The 20925-nt window shown below is 48.3% G+C and overlaps 2 protein-coding genes across 3 annotated transcripts in view; both read right to left on the bottom strand.

Annotated features, from left to right (window-relative positions):
- Positions 1-15354, bottom strand: part of LOC139388107 (G protein-coupled receptor kinase 3) — a 192236-nt gene extending 176882 nt beyond the window's left edge. Inside the window, exons 1-2 of one of the 2 annotated variants that reach the window (XM_071134677.1) lie at positions 14601-15354; positions 2589-2665 (exon numbers count right to left, since the gene is read on the bottom strand). In XM_071134677.1, coding sequence (XP_070990778.1) covers positions 2589-2665; positions 14601-14713 — 190 coding nt within the window. In that variant the 5' untranslated portion in view covers positions 14714-15354. The remainder of the gene's footprint in view (positions 1-2588; positions 2666-14600) is intronic. The other variant, XM_071134676.1, reaches the window with a different exon arrangement.
- Positions 15355-17669: 2315 nt separating this feature from the next.
- LOC139388085 (beta-crystallin A4-like) lies at positions 17670-20710 on the bottom strand. Its single transcript, XM_071134642.1, has 6 exons — positions 20665-20710; positions 19436-19482; positions 18682-18800; positions 18362-18503; positions 18110-18252; positions 17670-17888 (listed from the first exon to the last, which is right to left on the bottom strand). Exons 2-6 carry the CDS (start codon positions 19472-19474, stop codon positions 17741-17743), a joined length of 591 nt encoding a protein of 196 aa, XP_070990743.1. The 5' UTR covers positions 19475-19482; positions 20665-20710; the 3' UTR covers positions 17670-17740.
- Positions 20711-20925: the final 215 nt, after the last annotated feature.

Here is a 20925-nt window from a genome sequence, read left to right as displayed (position 1 = left end):
CTAGTTCAGCCGAGTTCCCATGGCAACCAGCAGTTGCTAGGCAATGCACAACTCTCACACCATCCATTCCAGAACTCTGACAGATGGAAAGAGAGAGAGAGAGAGAGAGAGAGAGAGAGAGAGAGAGAGAGAGAGAGAGAGAGAGAGAGAGAGAGAGAAACAGACAGAGGGGAATGAAATATTCAGACGGGAGGAGGTCTACGGGGGTCTCTAGGAGAACCAATCAGAGCTTAGAGTTCCAGTCGCCAGAAGGCCAGTGTGCTTGGCTATCTTGGACAATCAGCTCTGTGCCCCAAGCCTATGCCGATGTAAACAAAGTCTTACACACCCATATGACAGCTTACGTGTGTGTGTGTGCATCTGAGAAGGAAAGAGCCCCTCTCTCGCTCTCCTCTCAGCCCCTCACAGGCACGCTGGTGTCACCTGCTAGGAGGGAGAGAGCAGACTGGGGGACAGGGAGGGAGAGGTGGAAGGAGGGAGAGAGCAGACTGGGGGACAGGGAGGGAGAGGTGGAAGGAGGGAGAGAGTAGACTGGAGGACAGGGAGGGAGAGGTGGAAGGAGGGAGAGAGCAGACTGGAGGACAGGGAGGGAGAGGTGGAAGGAGGGAGAGAGTAGACTGGGGGACAGGGAGGGAGAGGTGGAAGGAGGGAGAGAGTAGACTGGGGGACAGGGAAGGAGAGATCTCTGTATGGCAGTGCAGCATCAAGACCTCACAGTAGGCCGACCCAGTGAGAGTCAGACAGTGGGGAGAGGAGAGACGAGAGAGGAAAATAGAGCAGCCACAGCAGAGCCCAGAGAAAGACACACAGAGATAGAGACACACAGAGATAGAGACACACAGAGATAGACACACACAGAGATAGACACACACAGAGATAGACACACACAGAGATAGACACACACAGAGATAGACACACACAGAGATAGACACACACAGAGATAGACACACAGAGAGAGACACACAGAGAGAGACACACAGAGAAAGACAGAGAGAGACAGACACACAGAGAGAGACACAGAGAGAGAGAGACACAGAGAGAGAGAGAGAGAGAGAGAGAGAAGGGGCTGGACGACTGTGACGGTGCCAGGGGCCTCCTAACCTTCCCCCATGCTCTGGTACGGACATGTATAGCCCCGGTCTAATAGGCCCCAGGGACACACAGCTGTACACATACGTGAGTGTGTTGACCCGTGTCTGCAGCCCGTACACAGCCCAGAGAAACACAGCTAAAGAGGAGCAATATTATCCCTCTTCTCTGTCAAACCCAATACGATGACAGCGTACCGTGCTCGCCACAACACGAGCACACACACACGCGGACGACACACACGGCTGCGTAGAAACGGCATCAGTTCACCAAGAGGTCCCAGCGCAGGCCGACTCGTAACCAGCGCAGGCCGACTCGTACCCAGCGCAGGCCGACTCGTACCCAGCGCAGGCCGACTCGTACCCAGCGCAGGCCGACTCGTACCCAGCGCAGGCCGACTCGTAACCAGCGCAGGCCGACTCGTAACCAGCGCAGGCCGACTCGTACCCAGCGCAGGCCGACTCGTACCCAGCGCAGGCCGACTCGTACCCAGCGCAGGCCGACTCGTACCCAGCGCAGGCCGACTCGTACCCAGCGCAGGCCGACTCGTACCCAGCGCAGGCCGACTCGTACCCAGCGCAGGCCGACTCGTACCCAGCGCAGGCCGACTCGTACCCAGCGCAGGCCGACTCGTACCCAGCGCAGGCCGACTCGTACCCAGCGCAGGCCGACTCGTACCCAGCGCAGGCCGACTCGTACCCAGCGCAGGCCGACTCGTACCCAGCGCAGGCCGACTCGTACCCAGCGCAGGCCGACTCGTACCCAGCAGACTCCACAAACAGACGGCAGTGACACTGTCGGTGATGTGTGTTCAATTTCAAAAAGCGGCCAACGTAGAGGTGACACCAAGACCGCTGGAACTGACTGCCGCCAGCGCCTGACGACACACGAGGCTGCGCGCGTTAAGCTACCAGAATTAGCGCAGCAGCCTGGTTGGTCTCCGAGGGGAGGCGAGACAGAGCCGAGCAGCAGTAAGTAAAGTCAATGAAAGCCTGCAGGGCTCTGGTCCCCTGGTACAGACAACCGCCACTGGCTCACTGTGATACTGGGTGGAGACCAGGCACAGGCTTAGCTGACAGGTGGCTGAAGGTCCTGGCTACGCGCACCGATTGCAAACTGAAAAGTGGGTTTTGACGCCCCGGTGCTTTGGGTCGGCCACGGTGAGGAACCGTTCAGTTACCACGGGGATCCTCGGTAGTGTCTGTTGGTCGAGGGGGGGGGGGGGGGTAGAACAGGATCAGCCAATCAGCAGCCGCATAAAGCCGGCAGAGGTCAGCTCGAATAGGGAAGTAGGGTGTCGTCAGGCAAGACGGGACCAGAGAAACGCGGTGTCATCCTACCGTCCACACACACACACACACGAAGCACAAACCTATCCCAAGTCAACAGCTCCCAGCATACATTCCTTGTGTGTCTGTGTGAGACGTGGTGCTATGATTCTCGTGGTTGTCCGCGTAGGGAAAAGGACAAGCGTCCATTATCACACCGAGGCTACTCACCAATCTTCTGGTTGAAGATTTTGTCGAACGTCAGCTCATCTCTCTCCTCTAGGTACTTCTGCATCACACTGCGAATACTGAGAGAGAGAGAGAGAGAGAGAGGGAGAGAGAGAGAGAGAGAGAGAGAGAGAGAGAGAGAGAGAGAGGGAGGAGAATAAAATGTTAGAAACATACTTAATTACCCCTCTTCATCCCCTATGGGACACAAGGCTACAATGAGCTCCACTTCAAAAAAAGGGAAATGCACATAGACAGGGCATTGATACAAATCACAGAGCACTGGACTCCCCTCCCCACTCTGCAACCTCTTTCTCTTCCTCCCTGCCCTCTCCTCTCTCATCTCTCCTTTCATCTCCCCTCCACCTTCATCCCTGCCCTGGTTTGAGCCTCTCCCTTCCTGCCACCTGTCCCCGCCGGTCCCCTGACAGGATGGTGAGGAGCAGGCAAACAGAGGACCGGAGCAGCTTGCCCTCAGAGAGGGTGTTAATGAGAGGAGGGCAGGGGAGAATTCATCAATTAGCGCCCCCCTCCACGGGCCCATTTGCACACACACAGGAGAGAGGAAAGTTACCACACACACAGGAGAGAGGAATGTTTCCACACACAGGAGAGAGGAATGTTACCACACACACACAGATGCAGGAGAGTAGAGCACGTTCCACATGGCAGCACATTGGCCAGACGGACACCTTGCCTGAGAGAGGGAGAGATCTTAGATGTGTCTATTACTGCCAGTGAGCCAGTGGCACGGGCGTGAGAAAGAGGGGGCGAGTGAGGGAGGGTATGGCGAGAGAGAGAGAGGGAGGGTAGGTGAGAGAGCAGGAGAGACGGGGGGCTAGAGAGAGGGGGGCGCGAGAGAGAGAGAGAGAGGGGGCGAGAGAGGGAGGGTAGGCGAGAGAGCAGGAGAGACGGGGGGCGAGAGAGAGGGGGGCGCAAGAGAGGGGAGGGCGCGAGAGAGAGAGCGGGGGGCGAGAGAGAGACAAAGCGTTTAGAGACAACCAGCTTCTGTTGTTTATTGTATTGATTAATTCAATGGGATTTATTTTGTTCTCTCAGAAAAGCACTTCAGCTGTAGACCTACTAGAGTTGGGCAGGAGGCCAGGCGCGCACGCACACACACACACACAGCACAGTTTATTCGAAATTCTCTCGTGGATCGTTGTTTACCTGACATCATTAGTGTGGTGTGAATGGTTCTGCTGTATTGGGCTGGACCAGACCTGGCAGGTTCAGATAACACTGAATAACAACAGAAAGGATAACACTAGAAGACGGTAACTAGCGCGGCACCAATGCTAACTGCTAGTTTATAACATACTGGTTGATGCTAGCACCAATGTTAACTGCTAGTTTATAACATACTGGTTGATGCTAGCACCAATGTTAACTGCTAGTTTATAACATACTGTTTGATGCTAGCACCAATGCTAACTGCTAGTTTATAACATACTGGTTGATGCTAGCACCAATGCTAACTGCTAGTTTATAACATACTGGTTGATGCTAGCACCAATGCTAACTGCTAGTTTATAACATACTGTTTGATGCTAGCACCAATGCTAACTGCTAGTTTATAACATACTGGTTGATGCTAGCACCAATGCTAACTGCTAGTTTATAACATACTGTTTGATGCTAGCACCAATGCTAACTGGTAGTTTATAACATACTGTTTGATGCTAGCACCAATGCTAACTGCTAGTTTATAACATACTGGTTGATGCTAGCACCAATGCTAACTGCTAGTTTATAACATACTGTTTGATGCTAGCACCAATGTTAACTGGTAGTTTATAACATACTGTTTGATGCTAGCACCAATGCTAACTAACCTGTAGTAAAAGTGTCTGAGGCGACACTAACTACCAGTTTATAACCTGGCGGCTGATGCCAGTACAGCACCAATAAACCTGAAGTAAAACCAGGGTAGGAATTAAACAAATAGTAGCAGTAGTAACAGCGCTGGTCCTGGATCTGCCTACGGAGGGCCAAACTGTACCCAGTCCAGTGTCAGTAATAGCTCTCCTCTGCTCTGTCTAACTGAGCCACAGGAACCAGGATACAGGAAGTAGACTCTTCCTCATTCACTGGGGGCCCAGGGGTGAGTCATAGGCATGCCTGCCTTACTGCTGCAGAAACAACAAGCCAGCGAATCCCTGGTGGACATGACTTGGATACATCTGAATGGGTAAATAAGCAACTTGGAGCAAATTCCTGAGTAGCCAAATCAGGTGAAAAAAGGCAGAGCTGCTACGATACCGTAACAATCCAACCATTTCAGATGCATGAAGCACCTCGGCCGTAGGGAGGAGAGGCCGTTTCTGGACAGAGCCACGGAGAGGCTGTATTCCAGGCTGTCTCACAACCGGGCCGTGATCTGGAGTCCCCAGAGGGCGGCGGACAACTGGGCCAGCGTCGTCCGGGATTGGCCGGGGTAGGCCGTCATTGTAAATAAGAATTTGTTCTTAACTGACTTGCCTGGTCAAATAAAGCTAACATTGAAAAAGGCTTTATTTTTTTAAAGACAACACACCGGCCAATCAGAATCCACTCTCTGCTACAATAGCCAATAACAATCCACCGACTCCTTACTAATAGTTGAATAATTCCCGTCAAGGATTGAAACGGATAGGACTTGTATACTTCAGATCATTGAGAGATGGAGAGGAGACGAGGAGAGGAAGCTTCCGCCCCCCACCAGTCATCCTTCCAGTTGACACAACACACATCATCTCTCGTCTCTCCCTGATCCCGCTCAAACAATACAGCGCCCCCCCCCCCCCCCCCCCCCCCCCCCCCCCCCCCTATCCTGGACTCCTCTCTATCACTTCCAGTGCTGCCGTCAACATCCCACCTCTGCCCAGCAGGCGAAGCCTGGAGAATGTAGCAGCACTGCGCTCTCTACAACGTCACACAAACACACACACACTACCCTAAATACACACCTCGAGAAACACACAAACAACTCTTAAGACGACATATACGCACAGCCCCAAGCGTGCGCGCACAGACACACACACAGAGCTGAAACAAACAAATCCACACACACACACACACACACAGCAAGCTCAAAATACAAACGGCTCTATTTACTTGCCTCACGGTTTCAGGACTGCCCTTACAAGCACGCTTCCTCTTTCCCCCTCTACATCTCCCTCTCGGTAACTCCCTCTAGTCGGATTGTCATCATAGCCAATTCCAGGAGAGCACACACATTATCCCAGTGATAATCTTTTAAATCCTTATCAAATTAAAAACAAATCATTTCCATAAAGCCGGCCAGGGATCAGACGGGTCAGATGTAGTGAGTGTTTCTGGGACGGCGACGGGGTGGCACTGTAGGCTAAAACAGTCACTATGTCCACTTGGGCCGCTTATGTTTGGAAGGACTAGCCTATGTCACAGCCCACTACAGTAGCGATGTTGCTGACCCTGGCCCGATGGTATTAGTGCTTTCTCTCAATCTGCTGTATTAATTCCCGCTGTGCTGTATGGTAATCCTGGCTTTAGTACACACACCGAGACAGAGAGACAGACAGAGAGAGAGAGAGAGAGAGAGACAGACAGAGAGAGAGAGAGAGACAGAGACAGAGACAGAGACAGACAGACAGATACAGACAGACAGAGACAGACAGACAGACAGACAGAGAGACAGAGACAGAGAGACAGACAGAGCGACAGCGAGAGAGACAGCGACAGAGAGACAGAGCGACAAAGAGAGAGACAGCGCGAGACAGACAGAGCGACAAAGAGAGAGACAGCGACAGAGAAACAGAGCGACAAAGAGAGAGACAGCGACAGAGAGACAGACAGAGCGACAGCGAGAGAGACAGACAGAGCGACAGCGAGAGAGACAGAGACAGAGCGACAAAGAGAGAGACAGCGACAGACAGACAGAGCGACAAAGAGAGAGACAGACAGAGCGACAAAGAGAGAGACAGCGACAGAGAGACAGAGCGACAAAGAGAGAGACAGACAGAGCGACAAAGAGAGAGACAGCGACAGAGAGACAGAGCGACAAAGAGAGAAACAGACAGAGCGACAAAGAGAGAGACAGCGACAGAGTGACAGCGAGAGACAGAGCGACAGCGAGAGAGACAGCGCGAGAGAGAGAGACAGAGCGACAAAGAGAGAGACAGCGACAGAGAGACAGAGCGACAAAGAGAGAGACAGCGACAGAGTGACAGAGCGACAGCGAGAGACAGAGTGACAGAGCGACAAAGAGAGAGACAGCGCGACAGAGAGAGAGAGAGACAGCGACAGAGAGACAGAGCGACAAAGAGAGAGACAGCGCGACAGAGAGAGAGACAGCGACAGAGAGAGAGAGAGCGACAGAGAGACAGCGCGAGAGAGAGAGACAGAGAGAGAGACAGCGACAGAGAGAGAGAGAGAGACAGAGAGAGAGAGAGAGCGAGAGAGAGAGAGAGAGAGACAGACTAATGTAGTGTAAATCATAAAGAGCAGGCCATGTATAGCTTACTACTTCAGCCGGTGTTAAAGCAAACCCCACTATCACGTTCTTTTATTACAGAACAATAGCATCTTATCTCTTATGCCCTGTAAACAAATACCTAACGGATGATTAGCAATACAATTCCCATCTACACCTAAGCTCAATGCACACAGATACAACACACACCCACACACACACCTGCCTAGAAAGCAATAGGCTAAATTCACAGAGATTGGCCTCTGAAGAGCAACCTCTTCCAAAGCTTATTAGATGAGGCGATCTTTTCCAGTCGAGATTGACTCCCGCACACGTCTTCTGACGTGTGTAGTGGGATCGACGCTACAAGGGACAAAGGAGGAGTCAAACCATCTGAATACCGATCCCTTCGGAAGTAAACAGGCCCTTCAAAGTTGGGGCAGGAAACTTGCTCTCCACAGGGGGGGGGGGGGGGGGGGGGGGGACAGCAGGCCTACTCCGTTTCACTTTCACAACGCAGCTCGTTAACTAGCTCGGAGCCTGACAGAGCTGGGACTGTGAGAGGATGAGGAAGTCACAGAAGCCTGACTATGACTGGATAGAGCACACATAGGCACTTTCGGAGAAGTTGCCTCGCTAAATTGTAAACACCGACACACAGAATTAGCTAGCTTTCTCAGTGCCAGAACGTATTTTTTTCTGAATAGCTAAGCACCCGATTCTACTAATCAAAGGCGTGGTTGAAGACTGATGATATAATATTAATCCGGTGCGTTACTGCTCTGCTGGAGCAAAAGCCTGCACCACCCACAGTGGAAAAGACTCTGGTTTCAATATGAGACTAGTGTAGAAAAGTAAAGAACAACAGTCTAAATTTGGTCTAGGTTGTAGTCTGGACCTGTTCATTGACAACATTTATAGCAAACAACAAATGAACAAGGGGCTTTTGCCAAATGGCCATGGTCAGTCCAGCCTGCCCTGAACACACACAGTGGGGTTTCTGTCAGCACAATGGCAGCCATTTGTAGGCCAACTTTGGCCCGGTTCGTGATTTGATTTCATCAATAGAGGCGACTAAATGCATCACGTATTGAATTTCACAAAAAAAAGGGATGTTACGGATATTATTTTTTGACTCTGTATCGTATCGGTGTTGACGTTAAATCGCAAGTGTTTTTGCACTCGTTTTCTGGGCCTGCACCAACACACTTCCTTCATGGCTTTGTTCTCCATCTCTAGAGCCAATTTGTTTTCAGCACTTTTTTCCATCCATGACTGAAACGCGTGTTCTCGTGGCTCTCTCGTCCCTTCTGCAGCAGACACACGCCGAGAAATGTGTTTGGGACATCGGTGCAAAGGCATATAGAATCGGGAGAATCGCTAAAACATATCGCATCGGCACCGAAGTATCATGATAATATTGTATCGTGGCAATTCCCAGCCATAATAAATGATTAAAGGTTCAAGAATAATAGGTTTCTGGGGTGTTCCATGCTCAGTCAAACACAATGTACCCCCTTGAATATTTTCTGTCTCCCTTTCCAGGCAGGAGATTTCCGTGCTACCAGTGACGTCTCCTCGCTAGCACTTGCAGCACACTCGAACGGACGCTGAACAGCAACCTAGCGTGTGAACAAAACGACGTGAAGAGCCAAGAAGCACGAGGACAAAGTTTTCACTTTAGGAGACTTTCTGGTAAATGCATGTGTAGTGGGCTTCTAAAAAAATAATTTTTTCAGCACTTTACTTACACAGCCCCATCTGCACTACAGCTCCCGTCAGTCAGTGGTGAGGAGGTCTGTCTGCACTACAGCTCCCGTCAGTCAGTGGTGAGGAGGTCTGTCTGCACTACAGCTCCCGTCAGTCAGTGGAGAGGAGGTCTGTCTGCACTACAGCTCCCGTCAGTCAGTGGTGAGGAGGTCTGTCTGCACTACAGCTCCCGTCAGTCAGTGGTGAGGAGGTCTGTCTGCACTACAGCTCCCGTCAGTCAGTGGTGAGGAGGTCTGTCTGCACTACAGCTCCCGTCAGTCAGTGGTGAGGAGGTCTGTCTGCACTACAGCTCCCGTCAGTCAGTGGTGAGGAGGTCTGTCTGCACTACAGCTCCCGTCAGTCAGTGGTGAGGAGTTCTGTCTGCACTACAGCTCCCGTCAGTCAGTGGTGAGGAGGTCTGTCTGCACTACAGCTCCCGTCAGTCAGTGGAGAGGAGGTCTGTCTGCACTACAGCTCCCGTCAGTCAGTGGTGAGGAGGTCTGTCTGCACTACAGCTCCCGTCAGTCAGTGGTGAGGAGGTCTGCTGCACTACAGCTCCCGTCAGTCAGTGGTGAGGAGGTCTGTCTGCACTACAGCTCCCGTCAGTCAGTGGTGAGGAGGTCTGTCTGCACTACAGCTCCCGTCAGTCAGTGGTGAGGAGGTCTGTCTGCACTACAGCTCCCGTCAGTCAGTGGTGAGGAGGTCTGTCTGCACTACAGCTCCCGTCTGTCTGCACTACAGCTCCCGTCAGTCAGTGGTGAGGAGGTCTGTCTGCACTACAGCTCCCGTCAGTCAGTGGTGAGGAGGTCTGTCTGCACTACAGCTCCCGTCAGTCAGTGGTGAGGAGGTCTGTCTGCACTACAGCTCCCGTCAGTCAGTGGTGAGGAGGTCTGTCTGTCTCCCGTCAGTCAGTGGTGACAGCTCCCGTCAGTCAGTGGTGAGGAGGTCTGTCTGCACTACAGCTCCTGTCAGTCAGTGGTGAGGAGGTCTGTCTGCACTACAGCTCCTGTCAGTCAGTCAGTGGTGAGGAGGTCTGTCTGCACTACAGCTCCCGTCAGTCAGTGGTGAGGAGGTCTGTCTGCACTACAGCTCCCGTCAGTCAGTGGTGAGGAGGTCTGTCTGCACTACAGCTCCCGTCAGTCAGTGGTGAGGAGGTCTGTCTGCACTACAGCTCCCGTCAGTCAGTGGTGAGGAGGTCTGTCTGCACTACAGCTCCCGTCAGTCAGTGGTGAGGAGGTCTGTCTGCACTACAGCTCCCGTCAGTCAGTGGAGAGGTCTGTCTGCACTACAGCTCCCGTCAGTCAGTGGTGAGGAGGTCTGTCTGCACTACAGCTCCCAGTGGGGCGCTGCTGCACAAAACGCCAGGGGTGTGTTCGAGCCTCGCAACGGAAAAAAATTGACTGTTTAAAGAACCAAAATGGAAGTAAACAGACCTCCCGGTTTTCGTTCCGTTTGCCTCTGATTGGTTCCTAGAGTAAATGGTGTCTGTTGCAAGATGTTTCCGCAAAACACAAAACATTTTGCAACGGAATCCGTCTAATGAATTCACCCCAGGGTCGCAAAACCTTCAGATAGAAATATATAATGGACAGACATCTAGCCCATCTCCAACTTGTAGAATAGGCAATAGGTCTAAAGCTCTTTTCATGACAGTTATATCTGCAACGTTACAGAAAGCTCACATATAGAGGCTGTATTTTGTAGAATAGAAATGAGCTGTGTCAGGTAGAATAGTGAATCATGTCAGCTCTACACTTAGTCTCTAAGCTAGTTGATGAACAACAGGCTACCTGCCATTTGGTCAAATGTTCAGCACATCAGCAAGGCTCACTCGGATTAACGCAAACGTATCACATTATCAGAAACAACTTTGAGGAAGACATTGGATCTATGTTTGTTGCTCGCCACCACGCTACATATTACAACCGCGAAAAGTCCACCAAGCAATAGACGGAGACAGCATAACATGCTGTGCTTCTGAAGCTTTGAGGCTTAAGCTTGGTAAGGGATTTTAAGCCAAGCCGTTACAGCCATGAGCCTAGGCTACAGACACTTCTTAACATTTTATCCCACGTTCAGCACGTCCATCCTCTTTTAGCTGTTCAATTCACATTTGACATAAACACCCTGAGAAACTGACGTTGAGAATGCCACCGATGTCCACTCCTCACCAACAAAAGACATGGCCACCAAACCCTCCACCAGATCATTCTTCCCCGTGTAGTCTTGACTTCCTACTGTAACAGACGAGACACTCAAACCCTGACTAGAATTTAAATGTACAGCTAATAAGCTAAACTGGTGTGTGTGGGTTTGGCAGAGGAAGGTGTAGCCAAATCTGAAAAGGTCAAATTGGTTTTCTGTTATAGTAAGGCATTTTATTTGTATTTTTCTCAGATATCATATTAATCCTGTTTCACAAGTGTGTACTAATGCGCATGCAATTTGGAAATGTGTTTTTTTTTTTTTTGTATATCCCAACTCTCCCTCAGACACCCTCTGGGAGGGGGTCACGGCCAGGGTCATACCCAAAGTTCTTATAGCAAACAGCTTAGCATGAATCGTATCTAAAGGTCACAGACAACAGGACCTTTCCACACTACTATACACCTAACGGGAGATAACATCTTTGTCTGGGCTGCACAGCAGTTAGACACAGCAGTTAGCTCCAACAATAATAGCTGACAGAATGTGTTGCTATGGCGGCATCAATGGCCTCGCAAACACCACACACTCCAAAACGCAACATTTCCATCGCCTCGCATTTGCCTACAACATCCCAATGGTAGCTGCCTGCCTGTAAGCCTGTATTTGTTATTCAAAACCTGTGTGTTGATAAATAGTTCTCTTAAAACACCAGTGATTGAGTGGGCAGAGTCAGGCAATTGAAGGGGAGAGATACACAGATGTGAACGGATGGATGTAGTCTGATCAAATCAGGCTGTAATACACAATGAATTGTTATACACAGCCTGAAAGTAATCCCTGCAAAATAGTGTAAATGTTGCTTACATGCCAGAATGTTTAATACAATTACACTTAAAGATGCACTACGCAGAAATCGCTTTGCCATTTCCTGTTTGCTAAAATTCTAATAGTTTAGTGGCCTAATTTCACTTTATGTGACAAAACAAGCAAGTATAGTGTAGAGAATCATTGTACCATCTAAACTGCTGTGAAATATATTTTCCAAAACTATTATATTTTCAGCTGTTTGAAGCTGGTGCATGAAACTGACAGAAGCAAAAACAAAACATAAGAATAGAAAGCATAGAAATAATGCACATAGTACAGCTCTACAGCTTCTTAGACTTGCTTTTGAGTGACATATCTATAACTCACATTTCTATGTGAATTTGGACAGGTCGCCCCAAAAAAGTGACATATTGCCGCTTTAAAAGCTTACTCTACCGATTGTCTGTGCGGTTTGTCCTTCAGCTGTTCTGGAGACAAAATAACCACAGGAAAGCATTGTTTTGCCGACTTTTTAGAGAGCCAGGTATATGGTTCTGTTCGTCAACAAGGTAAAAATTAGTTTAATATTGGATATTCATTTTTTATCTCGTCAATAGCTATTGAATCAAGCATGCAATGACAATGAAAATGGTATATTCTGAATCAGGGGAGGATGAGGAACAACTGACACCTTTTTTTTGTGTGTGACGTTTCTTTCTCCGCATTTCCAAGAAATCTAAAGTAAACTAAGCATCCGTGTGGATTGTTCTCCATCCTCCTGATTTGGAATTTAACATTTTCATTGTCACGGCACCCTTGGTTGAATAGCTATTGATTGGAGAAAAACAAATATATCGAATGTAAAACTAACTTTACCTTGGTGTCGAACAGAACCATATACCTGCCCCTCAAAAAGTTGGGTAAAACTGCTCAGAAAACCAGAAGAGTACGTTTAAATGACATTTTATTCAACACTCTAGCTTGTACGGTGCATTTACATGATTTTGAAGACATTCGTTTCAGACAGGTAAACACACACATATATATATTTTTTAACTGGGCAAGTCAGTTAAGAACAAATTATTATTTACAATGACGGCCTAGGAACAGTGGGTTAAATGCCTTGTTCAGGGGCAGAACGACAGATTTTTAGCTTGTCAGCTCGGGGATTCGACCCCCCCCCCCCCCCCCCCCCGGTTCATTGTGTATAATAACTGCCAGAGATGGGCAGGATTTATTTTGCATGAACACAAAATATCTATTTCAATCACTTCGGAGTATTTACTCATTTCTCTTACACTGGGCTGAAGTACACACCAATGTATTTTGCAACAAGAGACTTTCAAGGATGTGTAATTCATGTTTTCACATGTATTTATTTTTTGCTTGCCATATTTTGTCACCCCCTTTCACCCTGCATTGGTATCTGAAGCCTGCTTGCACTACGGCGTGATAAAAGTCTATGTTAACATGAACTAAATAGAAAACGGATATGTAAAAATGTACAATTGCAAAGCATGCGGAGGATAATTATAATGAGCTCTGCCCTGAAACAAGCCCTGAAACAAGGCCAATAATAACACCCAGTCAGCCACTTAGCCGTTTCGTATTGTTATCTTTAATGATTTCTTATTGGTGTTACATTGTCGGGAAGGAACCTGCAAGTGCGCATTCCATTGGACAGTGTATATCAGATATCGTAGAAGTAATAAAACGGTATGATCTGCTGTTCGTCTTGGTGGGATCATTTTCACATAGAAACGTCTCTTTCTTGCAGACGCTATTATCCGGGGCCTTGCTCAACTAAGGTAGATAGACAACAACATATCAGTCGTAGCAAGAAAAGGTTTCTGTGAGCTTCACTAAGATGCTGTCGCTGTTCGGCCCGGCTACTTGCAAATGTATCCTTATATACAAAATACATGCATTTTAATGAAATACATTCCAAATTAAAAGTAATTTGTTGTTTATTTTGACACATTGACCTTGGTGGTATTTAACTATTCCCTGATTAATCAGGCTAGGGTGGATGCAGAAGACCCCTCCTGCTCCCTCCATCGATTGAGCTCTTCTAATCTTACACCACATCATTCCACCATAAACAGATAGGCCTACCAGATTAATGTAGCAGATGAATTGCACACTATTTATATTCAAAGCAACAAACAAATAAATAAATAAATAGCTTCTGCCAACAGATGGTGGTGGTGGTGGTGTTAGCAGGGTGGTAAAAATCTACTTTTTGGTCCCTCAGCCGCAGCGGCCGCAATTTTACCGGCCACTTAAATGTCTGAAATATAATTAGAATTAAGATAAATCACAGAAAATAATGTACATATCACAGAAGTGTACACCCCAACCCGCTTTCACTTTAGCATTCAGATTCTCTCTTCCAGAGCTGACACTCATATATATATATATATATATATATATATATATATATATATATATATATATATCATTTATTTTTACGTCAGCTTTGGATAAAATAAACTGCCCCCAAATGCAATGCAGCTGGTAAGAATGGACATTTTACCAGACAATGCCAAAATCTACCCGCATTGATAGATGACTCTTGGTCTGGTCTTCAGAACCCATCCATCGTTAATAAGCATCATTAAAATGATATAATTCTAGGATGGCATTATGTCAGATGCTAATTGAACTAAAAGTGGATTTGAGGGATGGGGCCTCAGATGGTAGGGACCCTGAAGCCAGAGACAGCTGACGAATTGTTTCCTTTAGCGAGCTACTGCAACTGACTTGACACATTTGAATTAGGTTGGGTTTATCTCCCTACACCGACAGACGCACACCAATTTGACTGGTAAACACTGACTGACCGAGGCACAATATAAGGCGGATGAGTAATTATGTACCTGGGTTCAGGCAGTATGATTTTCTTGCTCGCCCGGGCCGCTGGAGTAGATTTGCTCTTCTCCATCGCCATCAAATAGCTGACATCGGCGAGAACTGCTTCGAGGTCCGCCATCTTCAACCTTGGGTGGACACCACACCTGCCGTGGGAACGTTTTTTTAAATGTATTTAAGGAAAAGACGAAGCGAATGTCCACTGAATCTAGCTAGATCCAACCAGGGCGACCAAGACAGCTATGCGGATGACAGGGGCGACCATCCGAATGGAGCGTGTCGTTTTTCTTCCTCTAGGTCTGGCAAACACGGTCTCTCAAAACACAACCATTGTGACAGAAAAACAAACACACAAAAAAAAAATGTAGACGAGATTGATAGCTCAATAGATGACTCGTTTATTGAGAGTTCACTCATCTGGGTGCGTGTTGTCTTCTTCCCATCAATAAGGTTCCGTTATGTGCAAAACGTGTGTTGCGGTTTAACGGCAGACAAGATTGATGAGATGTTCGTTTCTGCCTCCCCCCCACCACATTCAGAGCGCTTCACTTATTTAGATGGGCCACCTGCTAGATTTGGCTAACTAGCAAGCCAGCTAGTTAGCTAATAACTGTCAAAGCCCACTGATCCTGGATGATTGGTTTTTTATCTTCTTGGTAAGCTAAAAAATCATGTCAACCTTGCGGTATTGTGCGAAGCTTTCAAGCTTCCCAGCGGCGCCTTGTCGCCTATGCTTTTAACATAAAACAAAACATTAAGCGTCTACGAAGATGCTGCATAAAATCTATCGAAATGGCATCCGACGAAGACATCCCGTGAAAATGACGACAAGGGGAGAGAGCTAAAACAACAAGAGGAAGCCAGCTTCGCCTGTATCACACAACAACAACAAAAATCGGACCACGAATGAATAGTCCAGATGCCGTATAAGGTAGGTTCACATGTATTCACCAAAATGAAGACTCGGGATAACAACGTTCTTCTTCATCAGGAGGACATTTGTCGCAGACCACGTCGCCATATAGATGCAGGTTGCTAGCTGAATATCCAGGCCAGCATGCAACAAAAAAGTTTTTAAAAAACAATCAGCTAGATATTCGACTAAAAATCCCTCTAGCTAACAAGAAAACCACTATATGTTATTGGCGCTACGGTAACTATATATGCAATATTTAAACAAATCATGCCACGAAAAATCAGCCAGTTCACGTTAGTTAAATGTAGAATCTAGGGAGACAGAGAATCTACGACCAAACCGCCGCGCAAAACGTCGCTACTTCGGTAGCGAGTCGCTTACAGCCGCTTAGCAAGTAGCTAACCCCGTGCTGTGAGCCAGTTCAATTTCAACTAACCCGCTAACGTTAGATAATATACCGACTCGGCTAGCGCAGGTAGCTAGCTAACAGCCGCTTTGGTCGCGCCGACGCGAAACCCACTCGTGCAGTTAGCGATCTCGGCTAACGAATCCCGATCCTCGGGCAAACGCTCCTCGTTTAAAAAAAAAAAACGGACCAAACCGCACACCATTTGCCATAATCATTGCTTTCGCCCAGTGTCGTGGGCTCTGGCACGGAGACACCAGTGGCTAGCTAGCTGTTATGATGGGGGGAGGGGGCGTTGGAAGGAGGAAATTGGCTAGCTAACGTTAGCTCGGTGCGCCGTCCGCGGTCTCTCGCCACTGGAAGTTGAGTCTTTTCCCGGGCGACCAAACAACTTGCTAGGTGAACCAACGGGCAATGGGAGATAAACTAACAACCTAAGTGCATGTCATTTCGTCTTCCAATATCAGCTGCCTGTCAGTATCTTCCTCGGTCAAGTGTTGTGACCATACGTTTCTTTTCCTCCTCGTTGCGCGCTACGCGAGACACGTTCCTCTTGCTACAGTAGCCCGAATGGATCCGGTACGAGATCCGCTGAGATCGGTGCATTCGGCAGAATCCGACGCCGAATGAGAACGTCTGATATCCTGTTTGTTTGCGTTCCTCAGAGGCACATGAATTCTTCCTGTTATCCCTGGTGAGTCCGAGTAGAGACCGTTGGCCGAGTCTCCCGTGTGCAGCTGTGTGGTGGGTTTGTGTCTCCCTCCCACCCAGTGTATTCTGTGTTCTCAGAAACGAGCGAGCTCAGCTACTGTGAAAGCCCCACTTCCTCACGCTGCGACCGAGAAGCCCGGAAAACATGTCATGGAGCCGCATCGCTCATGGACGGGGAATTGCGTGATTATAAATGCCCTGTTACGAGTTTATTAAAATAAATACCATTATATAAAATGAGCACTAGTCTGTTTAACTAAAAAAGAAAATGCATTATTTTCTAACAGTGTTCAAAAGAGGGCGGTAGGCACTGGGCACTATGGTTATCTTTTTTATTATTACTAACACATCTGGGAGATAACTAGCCGGATCAATCCAACGGACCATTGCCTGAATCATTAGACAACCCATTTGTGTATCTCCAAACCACTTTATTGTAGGCGTATGTTGGAGACCTGTTTAATCAGATTTTGAAGCATATATACACGCATTCATTGGGACGTTTGATTTTCCTAAAATTCAGTAGGCATATGAATTGGCCAGTAGGCCTTCAATTATGTGCTGCACTGTTAATAAAATACTAATTGCTGACGCATTTTGTTGGGCTTTACAACCTATACAACAGTCATTTATTTTTGGACAAGTATTTTACAAATGGGAAGCAGACATCTGATGAAAGCACTGCAAAATTGGGCCGCAATGCCCATCCCAAATTGTATGGGGGTCAGCCGAGCTTCCTCCAACCCACCTGACCCTGTCTTCAAAGGCCACTTTGTCTCATAATTCTATTTAACAATGTACGTCATCACACTGTTATATTTGATTTAACCAAGCAATATTTTATTATTATATTTTGTCAATAGATTGATCTTTTTTTGTTGTGTGTGATAACTGTCATGGAGACGTAGCGCCACCTGCTGGCCAGTAAATGTAATGTTTTCAGAAGCGCTCCAGCCTAAAATGTCTCAATAGCCATGTGGTTGTTTATTTGTTTGTTTGCCTTTAGCTATATTCAGAGAGACACAAGCATGGACGGTAGGTCAGTGAGGTTTTATAAAGACAGTTTATTCAGCATTGGGTAACAGTGGGGTTAAGCTTGGGATAACGGTGAGAGGTTACTGCTGAATGCGGCGGATGGACTGGATCTGAGGGGTCTGGGAGTGGGAGCCGAACTCCCTGAAGTGCTTGTACTCGCCACAGTGACGGTCACACTCCATGATGTACTGGTAGCCACGGTATCCGGGGTACTGGTAGCATACAAAACTGGTAGGTAGAGAGACAGAAAGAGATTTCAGAGTCAGTTGGCGATAATGGATACTATGAGGCTAAGGGAGTAGTCAAACAATTAGATTGGAGAGAGGATGAAAGCGATTTGAGAGAGGATGAAAGAGAGAGAGAGAGAGAAGCAGATTGGAGTGAGAGAGAGAAAGTGAGTGAAGTAGAGGGAGAGAGAGGTTGACTGTGGTAAGGGCCCGGCTACTCACGCTCCGGACTGGACCCTGAGGGAGCCGACCTCGTTGTTGCACCAGCCCATGGCCTGGAGGGAGGGGTAGTCGTCGCTCAGCTCGCCCTTACGACCAAGGAAGTTCTCGCGCTCATAAATGGTCATACGACACTCCCTGTGGTTCTGGAGGGGAGAAAACGGAGGGGGGGTTGTCAGTCAAGAGGAAGAGTGTGGAATAGGTCGTGATAGAAGCAATTAGGAGTAGATAGAGAGCGGTAGTTTAGTTACTCACAGCGCAGGCAATGGGCCTGAAGGAGGTCATCCTCTCGATATGGTAGGCATTGCTTCCTCCGAAGGCGTCGCACTGGGGGTATTCTCCTCTCTCCAGCACAAACTGCTGGCCCTGGTAGGAAGCATGCTCATAGCCAACCCAACTATAGGAGCGAGAGGGAGAAAGGGGGAAAAGTAAGACATCACATTGAGATCTCTCATTTTCCCATCAGCTTCTCTGAGCAATAGTTCTAAAGACTGAAACCAGCAAGTGGAAGGTCTGCTTTGAGTGTTTCTGCGGGTTGGGGATTTTTAAGTGGGGATTTGTGTGTAAGTACTCACGCTCCACTCTCCACCCTGAGGGAGCGCACAGTCTCGAACCCGAACTCCATCACATTGCAGCACTCGGAGGTGAACTCGTGCCGACGACCCTGGAAGCACTCCTCGTCGAAGACAATGATCTGAGAGAGAGAGACATGAGTTACATACTGTATCCGGTCTATTTACCTGGACAGGCTGCTGTAGGGGAGGACGGCTCCTAATAATGTCTGGAATGGAATAAATGGAATGGTATCAAACAGGTGGAAACCGTGGGCTTGTCGCGTTCGACAAGTTCCATTCATTCCGTTCCAGACGTGACTGTTAGCCCGTCCTCCCCAATTAAGGTGCCACCAGCCGCCTGTGGTGTGCAGCCGGAAGTGTCTCTCCAGCTCTTTAGAGTTAATATGGTCTGTGATTCGTCTAACTCCGCGCAGGGTGTGATGTGTTCCGCGGGAACAGAAAGAGTGTGCCTAGACCCGACCCTGCTGTCGACCGAACAGGCCCCTGTGACAAACGGTTTGTTCCTGAGCTCAGGTTGTCACATTGATCCCAGACACCTGTTTCTCCCTCATCTCTCTGGTTTAAAGAGTTTTCCTGGACCCCACAGACTGAGCTCAAATACTTGACAAAAACCGTCCTTCTTTCCTCGCTTCCTTCCTTGAGGTGATCACTGATCTGCCACTGCATTGCTTTTAGGTCACGGACGGATGTATGTGAAACATGTCCACGGCAGGTCTTTGATATGATGCACACTCAGTAAGCCAGTCTCACATACCTTCCAGTGGCCGGAGAACTTGGTGCAATGGTGAGTCATCTCGTTGTCTGGAATGAGAGAGGACAGATAGCAGGGCTGTTATAAACAATAGTACTTTTTACAACGAGCAGAATGTGACATTTGGACAATGTGCAACTCGGGATGCTAATTAGACCGCTGAACGTTTCTTTCCCACCCATTCATACTGGCATTATACACACTCTCTCCCTCCCTCCCTCACACACACACACACACACACACTCTTTCTTCTCATATAAACACACACACTGCCCCAGACACGCAACAAAGTTCGGCAACAAAGTTTGCCCATATCAAAAATACTGACCATCAAACAAATGTTCAGGTCAAATATATATAAATATATATAACAGAGCAAAGTAGCTGGTGGAGGGAGAAAATGGAGCAGCATTGTGCTTCATCCCCTATAATAGAGTCCAGTGGCGGGTTAGAACAGCAGGACTCCCTCCCTGTGTAATAAACTATTCATATTGTACCACCGCATCAATGCTATTCTACGCTGCATGGCCTGCTTTTATGTACTGAAACGGCCCGTACAGCTCGAATGCTCTAGAATGTGAAAAGGCTGGTTTAGCTATGTGTTGTTCAGGGCTAAAAGGCTTGGTTTAGCTATGTGTTGTTCAGGGCTAAAAGGCTTGGTTTAGCTATGTGTTGTTCAGGGCTAAAAGGATTGGTTTAGCTATGTGTTGTTCAGGGCTAAAAGGCTTGGTTTAGCTATGTGTTGTTCAGGGCTGAAACGCCTGTGAGGATGGTGTCCCAGCGAGGCTCAAAGCATGCGCTGTGGAGTGACTGGCCTGAATAGCAGGACCATTGTGTGATGCTGGATTGAAAGCGTCAGCAGCTATTTACAGACCCTGTACTGGAATGAGGAAAGTCCAACAGACCAGGGGCCACATCTAGAATATTCCCCTCCTTTTCCTATTTATTTTTTTCTGACACTCTTTTTCGATTTTTCTCTCTATTTTCCCCCTTTTTTCTTCTGATTGTTCTCTCTCCATCCCTTGTCGGCCCCTGGTCCTTGTTCCCGGGGCCCAGAGTTATGCCCCTGGGCCTGCCTGGCTGCGGTGTGAAGTGGTGGCGGGCAGACCGAATCATTATGGGGCCTGCTACCCTACCCTAGGCACTCTGCCCTGCTCTGTCTTCCTGCCTGCCTGGCTGGGTGGATGATCAGGCTGGTGCTATGGTTCTCTGGGTGGGACAGAGAGACTCACCTTGCTTTGATGCCCTTGGCTGTCCCGGAATGAGAGTGAGAGGACTCACGCGCCCCCACCCTTTTAAAGCCTCCCCTGGCAAAGGGCCACACTGAAAGCCCCAGCTCAGCAGCGGGGAGGAGCCTCTCTTTGTCCCTCCGACAAAAGCAGGGGTTAATCTATAGAGGGACTGAAGTGCAGACGCCACACTATCACCCAGGGCAGGGACCAGGGGTAGGGAGAAGAGGAGGAGAGAAGAGACAAGTGCAGGGCACTTGGAAT

This window comes from Oncorhynchus clarkii, chromosome 29, assembly GCF_045791955.1.
Source record: "Oncorhynchus clarkii lewisi isolate Uvic-CL-2024 chromosome 29, UVic_Ocla_1.0, whole genome shotgun sequence".
Taxonomy (NCBI): Eukaryota; Metazoa; Chordata; class Actinopteri; order Salmoniformes; family Salmonidae; genus Oncorhynchus; species Oncorhynchus clarkii.
This window is presented reverse-complemented; position numbering and strand designations above follow the sequence as displayed.

Excerpts from the sequence above, each read along its gene's own strand:
- LOC139388085 (XM_071134642.1), bottom strand. The coding sequence starts at position 19,474 with ATGACTCACCATTGCACCAAGTTCTCCGGCCACTGGAAG. Across the intron at positions 18,253-18,361 it reads TCAGGCCCATTGCCTGCGCT|AACCACAGGGAGTGTCGTAT; the intron begins GTGAGTAACTAA and ends TCTCCCCTCCAG. Across the intron at positions 17,889-18,109 it reads CTCAGGGTCCAGTCCGGAGC|TTTTGTATGCTACCAGTACC; the intron begins GTGAGTAGCCGG and ends TCTACCTACCAG.